General features: G+C 35.5%; 1 protein-coding gene and 1 long non-coding RNA gene across 2 annotated transcripts; one reads left to right on the forward strand and one right to left on the reverse strand.

Moving 5' to 3' along the window:
* The first annotated feature begins 5,969 nt into the window (after positions 1 to 5,969).
* On the forward strand, positions 5,970 to 8,119 carry LOC306882141. The gene is made up of 4 exons (XR_013785222.1): positions 5,970 to 6,077; positions 6,545 to 6,868; positions 6,995 to 7,079; positions 7,338 to 8,119. It is a non-coding gene; the product is annotated as an uncharacterized lncRNA (long non-coding RNA).
* A 5,281-nt stretch (positions 8,120 to 13,400) lies between these two features.
* Positions 13,401 to 20,597, reverse strand: LOC306882044 (cytochrome c oxidase subunit 7A2-like, mitochondrial). Its single transcript, XM_079436477.1, has 3 exons — positions 20,448 to 20,597; positions 19,577 to 19,711; positions 13,401 to 15,828 (listed from the first exon to the last, which is right to left on the reverse strand). Exons 1-3 carry the CDS (start codon positions 20,517 to 20,519, stop codon positions 15,685 to 15,687), a joined length of 351 nt encoding a protein of 116 aa, XP_079292603.1. The 5' UTR covers positions 20,520 to 20,597; the 3' UTR covers positions 13,401 to 15,684.
* Positions 20,598 to 21,501: the final 904 nt, after the last annotated feature.

A 21,501-nucleotide genomic window follows, 5' to 3' on the forward strand; every position in this document is an offset into this window, starting at 1 on the left:
AAGGAACTTTTACTTACCTTGGCTTCCAGCAGTAATACTTTAACATAGTAACATCTCATCAAGCATACAATATCATGTATTGCGTATACATAACAATACAGTTTTCGCTTTCATTCTGGAAATGATTGCACTTTTGTTTTGGTCCCATGCAAGTTTTGGCGTTGGCTGACGTTTCAAAGCAACAAATCACACACCAAGTGTTTGTGATTATTACTACAAGCCATCTAATAGCATATAATGGACTATATAATAACGTGATGGTATTAATAGTGGGTGGTTCTGCGGTTTGTACTGAAATGGAAGGCCTACGCAGTACTTAGAACAGTAATGGAATAATAATACAATGAATTAATCATGCCACAATGCATAAGCCACTGTACAGCCTAAAAATCGCTGAAAGCAATGTTATTAAGCTACTACCACTAATATATATATATATATATATATATATATATATATATATATATATATATATATATATATATATATATATATATATATATATATGTATATATATATATATATATATATATATATGTATATATATATATATATATATATATATATGTATATATATATATATATATGTATATATATATATATATATATATATATATGTATATATATATATATATATATATATATGTATATATGTATATGAAGAGTTCATTTGCAAAAACAATTGACTCCGTTTTTAACAATTCTCAGAAATTATGTTTATTCCTTGTGCATTCCAGTTAATCTCAATCAAACTGCAGTTGGGTTATTTTGACTGGGTTAAAAAATAACTTTTAAAAAACAGCTAACTAACACAATAAAACACAAAAACATGATAAAATACATGATTTTGACAAAATTCTCGTATGAAAGCAAAATAAATGTCAACTTTCAGTTGTTGTTAACCTACTTTTGAGAAATAATCAATTTTGAGAAATAGTTTTTCTACTTTGCAGAGTTCTTCTTAACTGGGTTCAACTGAGCACAAGAAAAGTCCAAAGGCAGTCATGACACGGCCCATATACTTTCAAGTGGAGAACTGAATTAAAATCGGTCCCTGTGTTTTCATTGTGAAATCACTTCTTCTCTGAAACGTGTCATATATCACCACCCCAGGACACGCTGTTCTGAAAAGTGTTAATAATCTCATATTGCATCTATACAATTATGCACACATATACACACACACGTACCAGTACAAGCACACACATGCATCAGATTATACATGTTATATGCATAGTGTCTAGCTTCAAACAAATTCAAATCCTCAATTGCATTTTCAGAATTTTCAAGGACAGCATGGCCTTTTATTAAGAATAAATGATGTTTACAGCAACAGAGGACAGAACGGGTCACACTGACCTGATTTTTTTTTCTCCAAGAACAAAACAGGCTCATGCAAACTGATTTTTACAGTGATTTCAATTAGATCACATTTCTTATTTATTTAAAAGCTAATAGATTCATGATTTCCTTTAAATGTGACTTAAAAATAAAAGCATAAAAAATCTAGTGCACTCAAAAATAAAGCACAAAGCAACAGACTGCAAATCAGATGTTACATTTAATGGACTTGATGTCATGACCCTGGCTTAGTTTTTTGTCTTTATTGATCATAAAATTTCAAACACTGAACCAGTATCCATGGCAACCAGAGAGATGCTCTATTGGGACTTGAAACCAAGAGAGTCTGTAAAGTCAGTGTGCATGTGCAAAAAAGAGCTTATTTAGGCCATTGCAACCCAGGTGGATTATTAGTCTCTCATCAGACGTATTTTTTTTTATTACTTTTCACAAATCCTGCCCTTTTTCCTTCATTTCCACTTATCTCAACCTCATTCCACAGCCAGGCATTAAAGCTCTCATCTGAGTTCTTTAAAACACATGAAGCGGCAGGGAGATGAGGTTTCAGGGATGTCTCAGTCGATGTGAGTGTTGTGAAGTTGAGAAAGATCTGGGGCGTCAGAGAAGGAAAGGATGGTATGGGTTGTGAGGTGATTCCTGGCTCTGCTGACAGGAAAATCCCTCAGAGCTCTGGGCTTATTTACAATCCACTAGCTCTGATTTCCATCAAAATCTAGTTCATGCCATGTACATTTGCACTGCATTCTTACTACAAGTGTCCATTGTTCTGAACCCTGATACTTATTTACACACTTTAGATCAATATTGTGTGCACAGACATTCATGCATAATACATTCAGATATATTTCTGTTGAGAGTAACAGGTTCACATTTAGATCAAAGAGTCAAAGCATGACTTTGCATACTGACTATATCACATAAATTGTAAGTAGGTTTCTAGTGTAAAACCAATGTGAAATGCTGTTTGTAACCCATCATACTTCTATATTTTGACATATTTCAGAGTGAAACAAACAGGATATTCAACAAGAAAAACTGTATCATGGGGGTTTGAATTCTGTATACACTGTAAAAAAAAAAAAAAAAAAGTTGAGCCAACTTAAAATTTTAAGGCAACCAGCTTCAGCAGATTTTTGAGTTTTCTCAACTTATTTTTTTTTTTAGGAAATTTCTCAACTTTTTGTTGTATAAACTTAAAACAAGTAGTTGAGAAAACTCAAAAATCTGCTGAAGCTGGTTGCCTTAAAATTTTAAGCTGGCACAACTTTTTTTTTTTTACGGTGTAGCATACATACTCTTACTATTTGCGCCATATTTTTATATCAGAAGGAATTAAAAAAAACATCTCCTCATTGCTTTTGTTAGGCTAGTCGCATGTGATGGTCATCAGTGACCCAGTAATTTCAGAGATAGAGCATGTTAATACGTTCTGATGACAGATTCCGAAAACATTTTTTAACATGCACAGGTAAATCAGTCGCAAAAAGACAAAGAACATTCACAAAACATTTTTTTAAGGTGTCATGAAATTGATTTTTAAAATAGCTTTAATATGCTCTTTGAGGTTCATTTATAATGTTAAAGTTTTTTTTATTATTATTAATAAACAGTCATATATTATCAAAAAATAAATAAATCAACCCTTATTCTGTCCCTTTGTATGAAATGATCAGTGTTAAGCAGATGGTTCCTTAAACACGTTTCAGTAAACACCCACTGTTATAATTGGCTAACATGATTAAATAGTTAAATTATCAACGCCCCCTCGTTTTTGCACATGAGTGTTTTGAAAATGTTATCTATAGAAAACCATAATTTAAAGCATTATGAGGTTATTTACTTATGATTTACAATGAACCTGCTGTCAACTCCCCTGTACACTGTGCCTTGTTTATGAAACAATCTGCAGTCAAATGCTCTGAATAAACATGTAATCTTCTGGCACGATTTGGGATGCCATTAAAAATATTTGTTTGTTCCTATTGCTGAGTCCTTCTGAAGTTTGTACAGAGATGCAAACAAGCTGTTTAATCAGGAAGTGTCAAAGCAAATTTTCTTTCACTCTTCCGTTTGTCCAGTTGTCAGAAGTTGCACAATCACATGGAGAATGTCAGAAAGTGTGCGTGCATACATATACTGTATCCAATGTAATTATAATGGGTTTTAGTCGCTTTGATGTGACACTTGCATTTGGGGTAGACCAGGGATGGGAAACTTCGGTCCTGGAGGGCCACTGTCCTGCAGAGTTTAGCTCCAACCCTAATCAAACACATCAGAACAAGCTAATTAAGGTCTTCAAGATCATTAGAAAGCTACGGGCAGGTGTGTTTGATTAGGGTTGGAGCTAAACTCTGCAGGACAGTGGCCCTCCAGGACTGAAGTTGCCCATCCCTGTTGTAGACAGATGTCTGCCATCAAGTAAATGAACACCAGTGGGCGGGGCCTGTGGTTGTGATGTACAGTATAACCATTCTAGTGTAGTCTTCCTCTAGAGGCAGTCATTTGCAAATATATTCACCAATGTAACATTACAAATCCCATAATATCCAATTGAGCTGTTTTAATATATCTTATGTCAGAAGATCAAGGATAATTTGATTTGTCCTGAAAATTTTGATTTAAGAAGACTTATGAAACCACCACCTAAATTCATGAGTTTTTTTATTTAAATTTTTTTTACATGTACTGTATCTCATAAAACTAACATTTGAAGCTTGGAATAGGAATCCATGGGAATACTAATAACCCTACTCCAGGAACCTAACCCACATACTTATAGAAAGGCAGACAGGAAGCACACAGAGCAAATTAAATTCTAATGATCCTGACACATCATGTTCTCAGCACACACTCCCTTAGAGCAACAGAAACATGCATGAAGACCCAAATCAGGATGTAGTTTTTTAAATAGATGGTTAAGGATAAGGTGAAGCTTAAATTGGGGTGAGGGGTAAGAGAATGTGAGAGAAAGAAACTTTAGGTTAGTATAACTATAATGAACAATTGATTCTTTTTAGATTAAAAGAAAATGAAAGAACTATCACTACTTTTAACTTTGTCTGGCCCAGGGGCTTTAGTCAAATGAAGGCACTTCTCAAAGCTGGTAGCAGTGAAATTAAAATGCAAGAGGAAACATTCAGTATGTGACATTGGAATTAGACTAGAATTAGATTAGAATTCACCATATAAATGTTCCAAAATTGTTTTTTACTGTGATGCCATGGGCCAAAACTGACCCGCCAGCAATAATATCTCGCCCATGCCCGCAGCCAGATTATTTTGATAGCGGCTGGTTCTGAAATAGATCTGACATGACAACAACAGTTACTCACAATTAGAGTATGTGAGCGGAGAGGAGCGGTGTGATTTTGACTGGAGCGAGGAGCGGATTTTTAAGTCAGAGCGTCATGGTTTTCACTCGCTCCAAGAGCGCTCCACCACGGCTCCATCATGAGTAGGCTACAATTCATGCCAACAGCCCATAATATAACTGCATATTTAGCAAGAATTCACATGTTAAACATTTAAACATTTAGCTAGCTTGATAGAGAAGGATCACTCAAATTAGAAAGAATGCGAAGGCTGATGATGACGGCATTGGACATGAGCGGAAAGTTATAGTTCTCAAGGAATTAGTTTGTTCCTTGTAGATACTGAATATTTTCAGCTGAAAGCATGATTTAAATAAGTACTACAACATTTATTCACACGCAATCGCTCCCCTCTTGTGATAAAGAAGTGTGCTTAATTGCAGTAAAAGTGCACTTTTTGTGTACTTAAATTATTAAAAGTATACTTTTTAAAAAGTTCACTAAATAAATTAAAGGCCACTTAAGTGAACTTAAAGAGAGTCTTAACATACTTAAGTGCACTTTTTAAAAATGCACTTTATAATAATGTATAATTAAGTATTACTTAAACATACATTTGACCTAATAATGATTTTATTGTGTTTTAAATAAGTACACTTATTTTGATATATTTATCAATATACTAAAGCACATGTAAAATAATTGATTTTAAATTTTGTTAATGTATTTTAAATGTATTTAGTCTATAATATATACTATGTGCATTAATGCACTTCAAATGTATTTTTCTTCTAAACGTAAATACACGTTCTTATACAGAATCCTGCAATTAAACTTAGTTAAAATTTTTGCGCTATGAAGTCTATGAAGTATAATTTTCAACATAATATTTGATATAGTGTCATTTATGAGAGTACTGCATTTGTATGTAATATTACTGTACATTACATCTGTGTACAGAATACTTTCAATATCACTATGTTGTTCTCACTTAAACACACATTTAATTGCATTAATTGCAAGCAAAAATTTAACAGATCTAAACAAAATTAATTTACATTCATATACGTTTGATTTTAATTAGACTAGGCTACAATGCACTGTAAAAAATGACTGACTTTTAGTGAGGAGAATGAGTCATGAATGAGTCTAACAATAGTCTTTGGTCTAACTACACAATGAATTAGGACAACTTGAACTTGAATACAAATGAAAAGCCTGAAATAACATGTAACCACGCACAAAGTATCTCTTTTGTTTTATGCGCATGCGCCAAAAATACTACGTCATGATGGCGCGCTACTTCAGCAGAGTTTGAAAAATGCACTGCGCGACATGTTTCTGTAATCGGGACACGTGGGAGCTTCGTTGGTCAAACGAGAACAGAGGAGCGCGCGTGTTTGGGTGATTACAGATGAGACTTTCTGTACTGCAGAAAATGAATCAAGTATATCTTGATATAAGCTTTCTTTATTCTTAATTTAGTCTTGTCATTCCTGCGACTTTCACACCCGGCAGTTCTTGCTATATGGAATCATGTCCTGTAATTTATCTATGAATGCATTCTGATATCGGAATGTTATCGCGTGCGTGGACCAAGAAATTTGGCTGCTGAAAATACAATAACGTATTTTAACTAAATGAATTAAAACTCAATTTAACGCTACTGAACAAAATTCAAAGATCCAATCTTGTAATATTTAATCGATATTATAATCAACAGTAATATTCAAAATATCAGCCACCTCTAGAAATAATGTTTTTTTTTTTTTGTTTGTTTTTTTTGCATTTGAAGAGCGAGATGTTTCATTACTGGTTGTGTTTGTAATATGTAATATTTTTGTACTTATATGGAGTTATTCATTTTGCAGGATCAGTACAGATTTGTTACTGGAGTGTGGAAACACGTGATGTTAGAAGTCAGCTCACCCTGATCACACATGACAAGCTAAAAGTGTTATATTAACTCACTATCCCTATGGATTTTAAATGCTTTGAATCTTTTCCATTTGCAAGTAATATATTCCCACCTGTGCATTTACAGATCCCCCTCTAATCATCATATATGTCACAGGTAACAAACCAAAGGAAGCGGGCTGCAGCTTTGCTGTGTCAGTCGTGGTAAATACAGGAACATTCTTCATGAAGATGTGCGAGAGAAGCTTGCAAGGCAAGATGAGGGGGAAAAAATTAAGGTACCTTTCTTCATTTTCATACATTTTGGGAAATTTATCTATTTTTGGGTAATTGATAACGTTATGTTTTATTCCCTGTAAAGTAGGAATAAAACATGTTTGTAAAAATGTTATTTATTTTTAAAGCCCAGTGTCAGTGAAGATGGTGTGGTCTGGAAATCTGAAGGAACATCTCCCAGCGTTCTACTACGATGTTTCCCTGATGATTGAGGTAATTCACCTCTTAGGTGATGCAGATGTGGTCAAAAGTTTACATACACCTTGCAGAATAAACTGCTTTATCAGAGCAGAAATTGCCTTTTTTTTAATGATTCTACCCCTCTACCCTCTTACTGCTTAAAATTATTAACATTTTGCAGATACTGCAAGGTGTATATAAACTTTGGACTGCAACTGTGTCTATTGCTTTCACTCAACTGAACCATTTATAGTAACTGGATATGTTTTATAACTTCTTTCTTTCCTCAAGGATTTTTTTTCTATCTTTCCTGCCTCTTTGGAACATTTCCGTTCACAGAGACTGTGGAGAGATGGTGTGCAGCTTCATGACATTTGATGTTTACTGCCGATGAAGAGCTTCTGGGACACTGACAAACACCACTTCCCAGCAAGTTCATTTGGAGTTTTTTAATTACTTAATTTATTTAGTCAAGATTTTAGAAGAAAGCTTTCGGTCCTGTTTAATGTTGGTGCTAGTAAAGGTTTGAAAATGTATGGCCTGGTTTCACAGACAGGTCTTAGAATAAGCCAAGATTAGGCCATAGTTCAATTAGGGCATTTAAGTCATTTTCATTAACATGCCTTAGAAAAACATTACTGGTGTGCATCTTGGGACAAAACAAAGGCACTGATATTTTTAAAGATCAGTCAGTGCAAGTTTCTTTCAGTTGAAACAGCTCAGAATTACACTTTAGTCTGGGGCTGGCCTTAAGCCTTGTCTGTGAAACCGAGGGTACCATTAACACAGTTTGGTAATGTTTTACAATAAGGTCTCATTTGTTTTGTTTCTTGTATTAAGTTTGTGTGTTAGTAATCCTATACGTTATGGAGACCAAATGACTCCACAAGGATAGTAATGCCAGTATATTTTGACCTTGTGGACATTTTTAGGTCCTCAATGAGGAAACGGGCTTGTACATCATACAGAATGATGTTTTCTATGATGGTGAGATTAGGTACTTTTGTATGTAAGTGATTTTGCATTGTTCTCTAGACTCTTTATAATAAGTGAGATAAAGTGTTGCAGCTGTGTATAGTGTTGGGTTTTTCTTGTGCATCAGCCAAACGCATTTTTGTGTATTTGTTTTAGAGATTTTGTCGATAAATGTAGTGTTTGTATTGATTGTAACTAGATAATTAAGAGATTTTTAAAATAAAATGAAATAGCTTATACTAAATTTCAACTTCATTGCCAGAGATATTTTAAAAATCTCTTAATTATCTAGTTGAATGAGTCAATGTCCCAGTGCATTGTGATTGGCCGAAAACCACAAGCACACATCGGAAATGTAACGCCCCTTACCATAATCGCAAGCTTCAGCTTTCGAGTTAGTTTTATCAGCTCAAGCCCGAAAGGGGAACAAAGTCGCGTGAAAGATACAGTGATGATGCTCATACTGTATGTATTTGCAGTACACAAGCCACGGTTAAGACGTTTTCTGACAGGTTGTACACTCCGCTGTGATGTGATTCTGTTCCCCAAAGTCAAAATTGACCCTTGTTTTTTTTTTTTTTTTTTTTTTTTTTTTTTTAAATAGCCTTTGTGCATAGCCAGCCTTGTACTCTCCTAGGTTCACAAAACTGTCGTCCATAAAATGCGTTGCACAAATTCGAACATTTGGGTTGTGCTGTTGTGTTCTATAAATCTTAACCAATGATTCCTAATGCATCTACTTTCGGAAGGCCAAATAAAGTGCTTTTATTTATCCGCACTTTCTTTCTTTGCATGGGCGGCATTACGCAAATATTTCCACATCATGATGTAGACAGGTGGGGACATGTTTGAATGAACCGTTTTAGGGGGGCGTGGATGTCTTAACTTTTATAAAGAATATCTCTTTGGGTTTGAGACTTTAGTCTTTATGACTTTAGGGATCCCATCTATACACGAACAGCTTGTAACACTCAGAAGAGAAAGGAAAACTTGAAATCGCATCATATGACCCCTTTAAGAACATTTTAATAATCAGAAGATCCGTTTTCACTGAAAATAACCTATAGTGTAAAGGTCATTGCACACTTGAGTCTGAGATTTTCGTCCGAAATTTTTGGACGTTAAAAAATTTCAGACATAGTGTGAAATGACCTTAATGGAAAGGTTCCATAGATGTTAAAGATTATTTATGGAACCATAAATGCCAATAAAGAACCTTGGTCACTCTTTTAAATATTACTTTTGCCTCGATAAACTCATAATTGGCTGCTTAAAGAGCCAGTAAGGTAGTTTTTAAGTTTAGTTATGGGGTAGCGTTAAAGGATCTGCTTTGTAAGTACTAATAACAGCCAACATGCTAGTAAAATGCATTATAAAAAGCAACTAGTTAATACTGAGGATTGGCAGCTAAAGTGTTACCAGAACCTTTATTTTTCAAGAGCTGGTGATCACCACCAGTGCATGCTGGTATAATATCATTATTGTTAGAATATTATGGTAAAATTAAATAGAGATCGAATTACAAGATCATTATATGGATTTGTGATATATTTGTGCATTTTGTTGCATGTTTTTGTGAATTGCAGTGTATTTGTGTTTGATACTGTTAGCTACATAAAAATGACTGGATCAGTCAATCAGGGATTGTTGTCTGGCCCGTTTCTCCCCTCATTCTGCAGCTTTCCACACTTCACTTTTTCACATTTATCAAAGCTCTGGTGAGACCTGACCTGTGCTGAAATGAAGTTTCATGACACTCTAACAGCTCTGCTTTCAAGGTGCAGTGCTTGACATCTTGCATATGATTTCTCAGAGCCAGGAGTGCTCCGCAAAGGTGGCTTCTCTCAAAGCCACACATTTTTTTCTGAAGCGCTCATGGATACAGCATCAGTATACTGTATATACTGTCCCAGACTCTTCTCTGAACTGTCTCCTCTCACAGTCTCAGAAGTCTCTTCCTCCCCCTCACATCCCGGTTTAGATCTCTAATCTGCCTTTCATGAGTTGGCCAGTCACATCTGCTGTTTATTTTATTTTATGCAAATAAGGATTTATACAGACACACCACAAAATTGAAATTAACGAGGCATCGCTGTCAAAGTCTTTTATCAGAGGGTCTAGTGACCCTAATTTTCACAGAGGGAGAGCGGAGGAGTTGATAGCAGAATGGCAGTGGAAAAAGAAGGCACAATTTGGAGGTCATAGTACCTTGGTTTGCAATTCAAAATGCGCTTCTTAGTGTATTTAACACAACTTATTGCTCATTGACTTAGAACTTGTCAGTTGAACCCATTTGACCTAAAATAGGACCATTGAGATTTAAAGTTAATATTGCAGTAATTTAAGCAGTGTTTGTAAGAAACAAACCCATCATTAAAGCATTTTTAAAACTTCAAAAAGTTGCTTCTGGCCAAAATACGAGTCCATAATCTATAATAACACTTCCTCCAGTTAAAAAGTCCATCCCCTGTTGCCCTCTCACATAAAAATCCACCAACATGTTTGTATAGAATATCTGTTTTGGCTTGTAAACAGTGCTTGACCTGTACGTATTTCTCTCCAGATTCAAACTGGAGAAAGTGATATCATCAGCAGTTTGGACTCTCATTATGATGGCACCCATTCACTGCAGAAGATCCATTGGTGAGCAAGTGAATGCTAAATTGTTGAATGCTAAATGCTAAAAGTCAATTTTCAGCAAATTACCACTTCTCAGTTTAGGGGTACATTTGGTCAATCAGACTTTGAGTTATCACTTCCTACAAAGTATTTTATTTTTAATATATATTATATTTTTATATATTAGTATCATAGCTTCTTACAATTTTTTATTAATGTTTTGTTGTTGTTGTTTTAATTTTAGTTAAATTTTAGTCATTTTGTTCTGTTTTTTTATTAGGCTGGGTATCCTTTTACACAAAGAAAAGTAGAAATAAAAAACCTCACTTTAAGGTACCTGAAATATGAAAGAACTGTCCTTTAAATCCACTAAAGGTCATCCCTGGTTTTTATACTGTTTCATGTGTTAAATCCTGCAATGTACTTAAAATATCGGACACTTTGTATACTGCACTGCATTCCAACCTCGTCAAAGTCACCAAACACATTTATTTTGGCGAGTACTTACTCAAAATCACCAACACAACTTAACCACTGAGGACTGTCACATAAGAGTATCCACAGGGACTTTCTGTGCTAAGCACTTTTGCACTTACACTGGCTGAGAGCTTCTCCAAAACTTACGCACAGGAGACAAATTATCATTAGGTAAAAGCATTCCCTCTGGGTGTCCATCAGGAGCCAGTCATTTCTGTGAGGGACCAAATGAGAAGGTTTTGAATCGACTGGAACAGATAGTCTGTGCTTAACAGGAGGTACAGACCTATTTTTGCCATTTCTGCCTTTATTTATAGTACAGTACAAAGAACGGAAAAAAGGCAAAGTGGGCAACCATACCATAAGTCAAAATGCTGGCTATCGGCTCAGACAGGAGATATAGATTTTTTAATGACAGGCCTGTAAAACAGCTCAATCTGAGGAACAAGATAGAGACAAATTGAGCCAAAAGAACCTCAGAAGTTTTCAGTGGCGTTTAGCTGATGCTATAACACTTATTGACTGCTTTAGCCACTAAACTTGATTACAGAACAACTTGATTTTCTCATAATCTTGACACTGACAACTTTTCACATGATCTCGTCATACCAAATGTTGTTTTCTTAAGATCAAGTTCCTGTCCTGTTCACAAGGTGCTTCAAAATATAGACCATGTCAGACTTTTCCTTCTCTGGAACAGCTTCATGAGAGCACATGCTTTTAATGAATCAACCCCAATGACACATTTTGATAAAAAACGTAAATTCTTTTCACACAATGCATCACAAGATTGCTATTTAGTAAATACACTGGGGAGCAGAAATGCAGTATGTCGTCAGCACTGAAATAAGACAGCAGATGGGCTTTTCAATTAGTGTGTGTCAGTTTCACCTGCATTAGCTTTCCATTGTGTAGGTGAGGTCAGGGTAGTTGTTTGTAGGGGCTTTGGTTTTACCAGGCTAGTTATCATACCCAGTTGGTTGCTATGAGAACCGCTGTTGCTGTAATCCTTCAGCAAACAAATGATCACGTCTCATAGGCATTAACAAATATGCAATTATGCTGTATGGGTTGATAGCAAACAGAGATAAGATGGCATAAATAACACTAATGGCGCTGTTGTCTGGAAGTTCCAGACTGTCAGTCTAATGGGAACAAAGGCCTGTGTGACCAGGGAACTGTGTTCTGTCCGGCTGTAATCATGCCAGTCTTATTACCCTGCGGCCTTCAATAACTGCAGGCAGTGGCAATGTTGAGCACCAGCTCTCTGTGCACCGCACCATTATTCAAACAGAGATAAGAGATGACCAGCTGACATGCGTGTTAGGACAATGGATATATTAAAAATGGCTAATGGGAAATGCAACCTTTAACATTTGTTCTGATAGGGATTATCCTTATTTATAATGTAATTTTTTAAAGGTTTAGAACTTGAAAGTGTCAAGATTGATTGCTGATTACTGGTTACTAGACAAAATAACCTATAGAAATTACTAACCTATAGAAAAATATTAAAATGTTATTCATTTCCATAAATTATGAGGCCTGGAAATCACACTTTGAAATTCCCTGATAATTTTAGGCTGAGGAACAGCAGTGTTGATATTTAGTAAAAATGAAAGCTTGGATTATGTGATTTTGTTTAAACCGTTCCAAAAATTTGGGGTCAGCATCAGTGTTAAATGTTTTATTCTTTTTTTAAAGAAGTCTCTTATAGCCACCAAGGCTGCATTTAATTGATTTAAGATTATATATATATATATATAATGCTGGGTGATGATGGCGCAGTGGATAAGACACATGCCTTTGGTGTAAGAGACCCGGGTTCGAATCCACTGTGAGACACCAATGTGTCCCTGAGCAAGACACTTAACCCCTAGTTGCTCCAGAGGCGTGCGACCTCTGACATATATAGCAATTGTAAGTCGCTTTGGATAAAAGCGTCAGCTAAATGAATAAATGTAAGTGAGTAGGCTACACCCCTCACATTTTTGTAAATAGTATATCTTTTCACGTGACAACATTGAGGAAATTACACTTTGTACTCACTTTTGTGGCCAGCGGTTTAGACATTAATGGCTGTATGTTGAGTTATTTTGAGGGGACAGCAAATTTACACTGTTATACAAGCTGTACACTCACTACTTTACATTGTAGCAAAGTGTCATTTCTTCAGTGCTGTCACATGAAAAGATATAATAAAATGTGAGGGGTGTACTTACTTCTGTGAGATACTATATATATATATATATATATATTATTTTTTTCTTTTTTTTCTTTTCTCACTAGGGTGATTATGAACATAAAATTATCCAGCCATGGCTTCCTGTTTCACAGGAATATAAATAGAAGGGAAAACAAAAGCCAGATTCCTTTAATCATCCATCACAATGTGTGATGGCCAGTGGTGTGAAGTAACGAATTACAAATACTCACGTTACAGTAATTAAGTAGTTTTTATCAGTAATTGTACTTTTTTGAGTAGTTTGAAAATTGTGGACTTTTACTTTTACTTGAGTACATTTTAAGTGATGTATCAGTACTTTTACTCCGCTATTTTCATCCGTTTGTGGTCATTACATACTTATTTTAATTTTTATCCATTAACGTGATTGGATAGGGAGATAGTGTCTAGTGACTTTCGTCAAATCAAATTGTGCATAGAAAACTTTAACCGCCAGCTGCTGTCTATCATGGCTGCTGGAAGTGCATTCCTCAAGCATCAATGCAGTCACATCTTCCTCTAATATGTTAAGGTAAATTTTGGATTTCTGCTTACTAAATGATTTGTATATATGCTTGCCTATCTACACGACCTGAAATTTGGTGTGAGGTTGCGTACAGTGTTAACTCCCGCAAGTGCCACGTTCGGTAAATTCCCACTCACTTAAGAGCCGCGCGATTTGCGCTGCTTCGTCTCTCTCACGCGCGTTCAGCTGCAGTCACTTGGATAAGTTTTTGCTTGTTGAACTTGTTGACTTTTGATGAGTTTGAGCGTGTGATGCGCGCTGTGAAAAAGTGTGTTGGAAACACTGTAAAACGATTTGCAATATTGTACTCAAATTGAGAACCAATATGCACCTTATTGATGACCTGTGGCGTTAATACTGCATCTGTGTCAGCGCGTGATGTAATAAAACTGCAGCTCATTAATAAACTTTTTTAATATATTTTTTTTTTATCCATTTTATTCAATCCGCCTTCACTTAGCATGTGCACTCGCGCATAAACAATTTTCAAGTTCAACACTTTTTGTTGCATTCAGTTGTGGATGCTGCTGATCACCGAGACCGCCGCGGTCAAATACTTATTTGCCCCATTGTATATATAACATTTTATTTTTTGCGTAACACAATGAAAAGACCGTTAATTTAAAATATACTTAAAATATATTTTTGTTCAATTGTAAACATCTTTACTTTCACTTTTGAATATGAAACATCTTGTTTTGAATGTCTTCCAAAAAAAAAAAACTATTGAATGGTAGTGTTTATGCAGAATCATAATTCAGACCACACACATCACAATTCAGTAGAGACATTTTAAGATGACAATACTGTTGGCTAGAATTTTGAACACCAGGCTTGAGGATGAAATGATCTAAGTTTAAATTCAGCCCAGTTTGTATGTTAAGTAGTTTGGGCTAAATTTAAATGGCATATTAAGGATTCTGGGTTTTAACCAAACCTTAAGCACAATGTTTGACAAATCTATACAGCACTGCTACAGTAGAGGATGAATCCAAGACAGAAGCTCATTTCACATTTTACAAAAACATAAATCAATAATGGGCATTATGCAGCACTGTTAGATTGCACTATTTTGCAATCTAATGTCAAGTGTAATCAAATGTTAATTTTCTATTTGCCTGACCATAATGCATGTAAATGTGACTGACAACGTGGTACCCCAAGGAACTAAACTAATATCAGTGAATTATAGGTTTTGAAACGCTTGTATGTATTGATTAACACTAATAACACTTGCAATCCCATCAGACTCATATCCTGTGTGATGAGATGGAGCCAAAGACCACAGGATGTTGTTGCTAATAATCGAAACCCATCCGGACTGTTCCAACTCAACAAAGATGACGACACACAAGAAGGTTTCATTGTTCACTTTTTACAAACAAAATATATTTATTCTGCTAGGTAAAAATTGCAAGGACTTCATTTACAGGCTGACAAGCTTGCTGTCATTTACTCAAAATATATAAGGGGATGCAAATAGATCAGTACATGCATTATTTCAATTTCCATGATTGTTAAAAACAGACCATTAACAGTCTAGATGGACCCATCAAACGACCATATGAGAAGATAATGATTGACCAAACCAGATACCATAAACTCTTACGTAATAAATGTACATATGCAATGAAATCAGATGGCACTGTTCAGATTGATCAAGACTTGTATAACCAGTGAGTGAAATCTAAATACTGGGGTAAATAAAATAATTCTGTCACAGTATTTTAGAGAAAAATGACAAAAGTCTATGTCATAACTCCAACCATAATAATTACAATATATTTAATAATTACAGAGGGCACAAGCAGGGCGGCTCACTGTGGTTTTCGGGGGTGGGCAGCGATATAGAGGGCCATTAAACAGTAGAGGGTGCCGCCAATCGTCAAGCCCATCGTGGTCCTATACAGCATTTTGTCCATGACGCCACGCTTCAGGTGAACTGGTGCTCCATCAGTTTTCTGTAACAGGTCATATTGATTAATACACACAAAAAAATACATATATTTGCTGCTTGTTCAATTCAGAAATACAACACTGTACTATTGGCCAGAACGAGACCTGCATAAATCCAGAACCAGCTTGAGATTTTGCCAATTGATTCAGCCTAGGACTGGGCTGACAATAACGATTAATCGATTCTGATCAATCTTCATTTTGATGAACAAAACCTCCCTAAACATCGCTTGTAGTGTGCCTCCTGTCCAATAATCGCAGTATGCTTTGTTAATTTTTGAACTTTGTTAATTTTGTTAAGTATGAAGCATAATTTCAAGCTTTCAAATTCTGTAAATTTTATCATAAAAAATAAATATTTTGACAGTCTCTTCATCACCTCAGTTAAAGTAGCAGCACGGAGATGAACTGATCATCTTTCCCTGTTTATGATTAGTTATAGTAAGGAAAAAGAGGAAAGAACACTGAAAGGGGTTTGTTGAAAGAGTACAAATGACTGAAATCATGTCTCATGTATCGCTCAGTATTTCAACCTTGGAAAAACATCAGTAAACAATGTCATGTACATGTTACATTTACCTCAGGAACGACATTCAATATCCATAATCTCGTTAAAAATCTAGGCTAGATGAGCATATAGCTGAACATATGCACTATTACATTGTATTTTTAATGAACCTATTAGTGACATAGCATTTATTGAACGTTTAAATATATCTATTATGAAAACAAGTTATGACAGCCACCTTTTAATGTTTATAACACCAATAAACAAATATCATTAAAGGGGTCCTATTATGCTTTTTCACTTCTTGAATTTTAGACAGTGTGTAGTGTGTATGTTTGAGCATAAAACGATTTACGAAATTTACAAATTTTAAAGTCTATTCCAAAGGGAGATATTTCGTTTAAAAAAAAAAATCCCTTTTTAAGAACTACAACGAACGGCTCGCTTGGATTACAGCGTTGATTTCCGGTGTTAGTGATATCACAAAGCAGCCCATTAGAATATCATTAAAATAAATCCAGCCTACGGAAATTCGAATGGTTGGCGGGTGAGGAGAACGCTTGGTTGAGCACTGCACGTTTCAAAATCAAAACCCGGTGCTGGTGTTTTTATATCACTGTATTTCTGAAGGAAACGACTGTCTTCAGAAAATTATGGTTGTCATTTCATTTAATCTTGCATTAAATTACATAAAAAATTACAAGCACGAAACACTGACAGCGAGAGAATGCTTAGTGCAGCATCTCATGTCTCCGATGAGAAGAGGTGGTTTATGCTGGTTACTGTATGATGATTGAAATCGCGAAATGGCCTCAAACGATTAGTAAATAAACTGCAGAATGTTATGTTTTCAAATTCACGCACAAATTGCATGCATTCAAACAGCGCTGCATGAGCTCATGGGTGCCAGAGTTCAAGGAAAATCTGCGCTGAAACACTGTTACTCGTCAGTTTTAAAGGCATGTCACAATGCGATGCGTTGCGACAAACATCTTCCCAAATTCGTAATCATTTATAAATCTGCCGTCAACAAAAAGAAGCACTGAGATCTCCCTGCGGGTTTCTGCCAAAATAAAAGCTGAGAAAAAGCAACAACTCCATCAACATTCATAAATGTTAGTATTGTAATTTTACTGTTCTGTAGAATAAAATAAAGCGAGACAATAACAATGAAATGAATAATTACCCTGCAACAGCTCTATTAATACATTTAAGTTCACGCAGTGTTCAAATTGGGATCTGTAATATATTCTAATGTTTTATAAGAATTCTCTTCCGCTCAGCAAGGGTTCATTTATTTGTGCTGTAAAAAATACATGCCTGATTCAAGAAGGGGATCTCAAAAATATCATTTGACTAAATTGTTAATTTTAAGTTAAATTGTGCTTTTTTGGTATAATGTCTGCTAGAATGTTAAAGTTCAGTGTTAAGTAAATTTTTTAAATTGTTTTGTAATAGTTTTTTGTATTTGAAAAGCGGTTACAAAACTGTAAAAAGCATATTTTGGCTATATAAACGGTAACTAAACCCCTGGTCAGAGCCTAACTCCACCCACTGGCAATATTTGAAAAATGCTGGAAAAGTGGGCAGAGCCCAGCGGAGACGAACCGAGGGCGTGCACCTGAGACCCACAGTGACGGATTGATTGAGCTCGTGCAGGGGCGTGGTTAGTAAGTCACAGGGGTATGCAATGTCCAATAGGAAAATTCAACTGCAGTAGCCACCGTTCAACCTGAAGAGGCCAGCACTCAGACGTCTTTACACCATATATTGTAGAATTAAAACACTTTATAACCAAATATCAAAACATTTACTCGAATCAATGCACAGCACTAATAAAGACACAGTCTTACAGATCATTAACTCAAAAAAGTTGTTTTAGGGCTGAGTTATCCTTTAATTTATGCAATGGTGAAAAAAAGTGGCAAAATACATGCGGGGAAATAATTCGAAAAATCGTGTTCGGTATTCAGCCTTCGGCCCAGTGTTTAATTTTGTTTGGCTTCGTATGAGAATTTTCATTTCGGTGCATCCCTAATGTTTGCATACAACTCAGTTTTTATAAGTGTTGATTATTATATCTAAAATAAATAGCAGTTGAATCTGAATGTTAATTTGAACCTTTAATATTAACGTATAGTTTACACCACGTGTCACCACACTCGGTCCTGGAGGGCCGGTGTCCTGCAGAGTTTAGCTCCAACTTGCCTCGACACACCTGCCTTGAAGTTTCAAGTATACCAAGCAAGACCTTGATTAGCTGCTTCAGGTGTGTTTGATTAGAGTTAGAGCTAAACTCTGCAGGACACCGGCCCTCCAGGAACAAGTTTTGTGACCCCTGGTTTACAGCAGAGGTCTTCAACCCTGCTCCTGGGGACCTACTCTCCTGGAAAGTTTATTTCCAACCTGCTTCAGCACACCTGCCTGCAATTGTCGAGTAGTCTTGAGGAGCTTGATTGTCTGCTTCAGGTGTGTCTGATTAGGGTTGTAGCTAAACTCTTCAGGATAGTGGGTCCCCAGGAACAGGGTTGAAGACCTCTGGTTTACAGCATTAGTTGAGAGATTATTTTACTTCAGAGAAATGGACATGATCTGTAGCTGATTTATCCAGTTAATCAATATCAAAATCATTATCAAATTGTGAAATCTGTGTTAATACCCAGCCCTCTTTTTTTTTTTTTTTTTTTTAGAATCACCAATGTATATAGTTTATTAATTTAGAAATATTTTTATAAAGACTAAGGACTGAGAGTGACTGTATAAGAGATTTAGTTATATATATATATATATATATATATATATATATATATATATATATATATATATAAATAAATAATGAATGAGCAGGATGAACTATATATTTTTGCAGCTATCAGTGGGGAGGAGTGCTTTAGTTACATATGGCAGCAAAATCTTATCATTTGTAACAATGTAACAATGCATCAATGAGTGTCTATAGACACATCTGCCCTTTTACCATGAACCTGAATGCGGCTTTTCCAATTACAATTCAGAGTTTTGAATTTAGTTATACTATTCTGAGTCTTTTGTTTAACACGAGTTAGGCCAGATGCCAGATAACTGATCATATTGTTTTGGTTTGTGTCCAAGTTTCAAATAAAAAAAGAAAAAAAAAGAAAAGAAAATCGTGAAAGGATAAGAACCTTCTCTTACATGAAATATGTCACTGGATTTAAAAAAAATCACATCCAAAAAAAAAAAAAAAAAGAATCTCATTGTAATACCTGGAAAATCTTCTGCAGCTCAGGGACTTTGTTGATTCCCATGTAGTGAGCCACTGTCCCGGTCTCTGAAACGACCTTGGTCGGTACAGCAAAGATCATGGGAGGAGCTTGAGAGGGAACCGTGGGCTTCAGCCCCTGTCAGGACAAACACAATGACGTATGAGCTGCGGAGATATTACGGCACCAAATGACTACTGCCATTATTTACTCATTTTAACACAAGTCCAAACCCGTATGCTGGCATCGTCTTCCTCTGAACTCAAAAGGACACCCACACCACACAAAGGGCACTCGTAATGAACTATATCATCCGAAAAGGACCCAACAATCACCATAAAACAGAATCATCTAAACCTTCATCACACACATCTTTCATGACCATCTAACACTCTTTTAGTGTTTTACCCCCTTTGGAGCTTAAAGATATGGTCAATATGAATTATTAGGGAAAAGAGCTGCATGAAGATTGTTCAAAATGTTTCCTCGTCTGTTTGATGGAAGAATAACATCACATAAGAAAACAATGAACGACAACTGACGGTGGAAGACTGAAGGTAAACAAATCTTAACCTCTTGACCTTAGTCTGAACTTTGAACTCTGTCCTTGACATTAAACAAATAGACCATTATTAGGTATCATTTCTGTTAAGTTCCCTTTCAACAGCTCAGAGGAACTGTGTGATCTGAAGCTATAAAACCCGTCATATTGCTGCTCTACTGTGGGTCTTTAATCACTCGGATTCATTAACGTTAACGACCAACTTAAACCGTGATATCTGAGTGTTTATCAGCGCAATAAAAAGGCAGACTTGTCTGTGAAGGTCACTCCAGATCTCGCTTCTCATCAAACAGCAGCGGAAGGCTTGAGTACCTGCGGGCTGTAAGCGGACGCTGCTGTGGCTCCCGTTAATTTCCCCGTGACTCCGCTGACCTTATAGTACATTTTTGTTGATAATACTGTGACTCACACCGCAGACAGGATCGTATTCCACCACTGGCTCTATGTGCCGGAGAGTGAGAGGACCCCGCCGGAAATTACGTCACTTAGCAGACCGATTCTTGCCCGATTAAAAAAGCGTCAACCTTACTATTAAGATCTCCACAAAAATGTTCCCAACTTCCCACTCAAATGAAGGAAACATATAACCCAAACAAATTTAGATGGAGGAGAAGAGATATCATCAAAAAGAGATCGAATTAACTGGTTATCATTAAGTAGGCTAAATCAAATTTACCAAGTGTCCTTTAAAATTGCTCACAAAATATTTCCCGTTAAAGAAACATTAGAGCGTTTTCATTACAATGCTTTCTGGAAAAGTAAAAAAGAGTCTATTGTGCATTATTATCTATTTTAATATCCCTTTTTTGTGAAGTGAACTTCATTTGTTTGTCTTCATTCAAATGAATATGACTTTTCTAAAAGGAAAAATATGTATTATTGGTCTGTTTTTGTTATTAGGAAAATGTTATATTCATCAATAGAATTAAGACTCTATAAAGTCTTTAAAACATGGTAAAGCCCAAAAAACTGTGTCTCTGCTAAATTAATTTAAAATATGCTTGTGATGCCCTTTTATTTAATTTTTAATCGTTTTTTTATTTTATTAAAATTCTCAATTTGTACTTACAAGATGTGTAAATATGTGAAGAACTTGCTGTTCAATTTTGTAATTTTGAAAGTTTAATAATAAAAAAAACTTTGTATCTGTTCAGAAAAATGCTATTATTAAATTGGGAATAAAATAATTTACACTACTGCTCAGAAGTCTGTGTTCAGTACAATACTGTACAACAATACTGTTTTACTGCATGTTTGATCAAATAGGCTTAATGCAACCAAGCATAACAGACTGTTTTTCACTAAACATTTTTTAGGTAGAAAAAAAAAAAATCAAGACCAGAAACTTTTAAACAGAAGTGTAGCC

The sequence above is a fragment of the Barbus barbus genome, assembly GCF_936440315.1.
Source record: "Barbus barbus genome assembly, chromosome: 16".
NCBI classification, from domain to species: domain Eukaryota; kingdom Metazoa; phylum Chordata; class Actinopteri; order Cypriniformes; family Cyprinidae; genus Barbus; species Barbus barbus.

What these genes read in the sequence shown, in the direction of transcription:
- LOC306882044 (XM_079436477.1), bottom strand. Translation starts at nt 20,519, where the DNA reads ATGTACTATAAGGTCAGCGGAGTCACGGGGAAATTAACGGGAGCCACA. An exon ending in CGTCCGCTTACAGCCCGCAG is followed by an intron (nt 19,712 to 20,447) that starts GTACTCAAGCCT and finishes TTGTCCTGACAG; the next exon opens with GGGCTGAAGCCCACGGTTCC. An exon ending in AGCTGCAGAAGATTTTCCAG is followed by an intron (nt 15,829 to 19,576) that starts GTATTACAATGA and finishes GACCTGTTACAG; the next exon opens with AAAACTGATGGAGCACCAGT.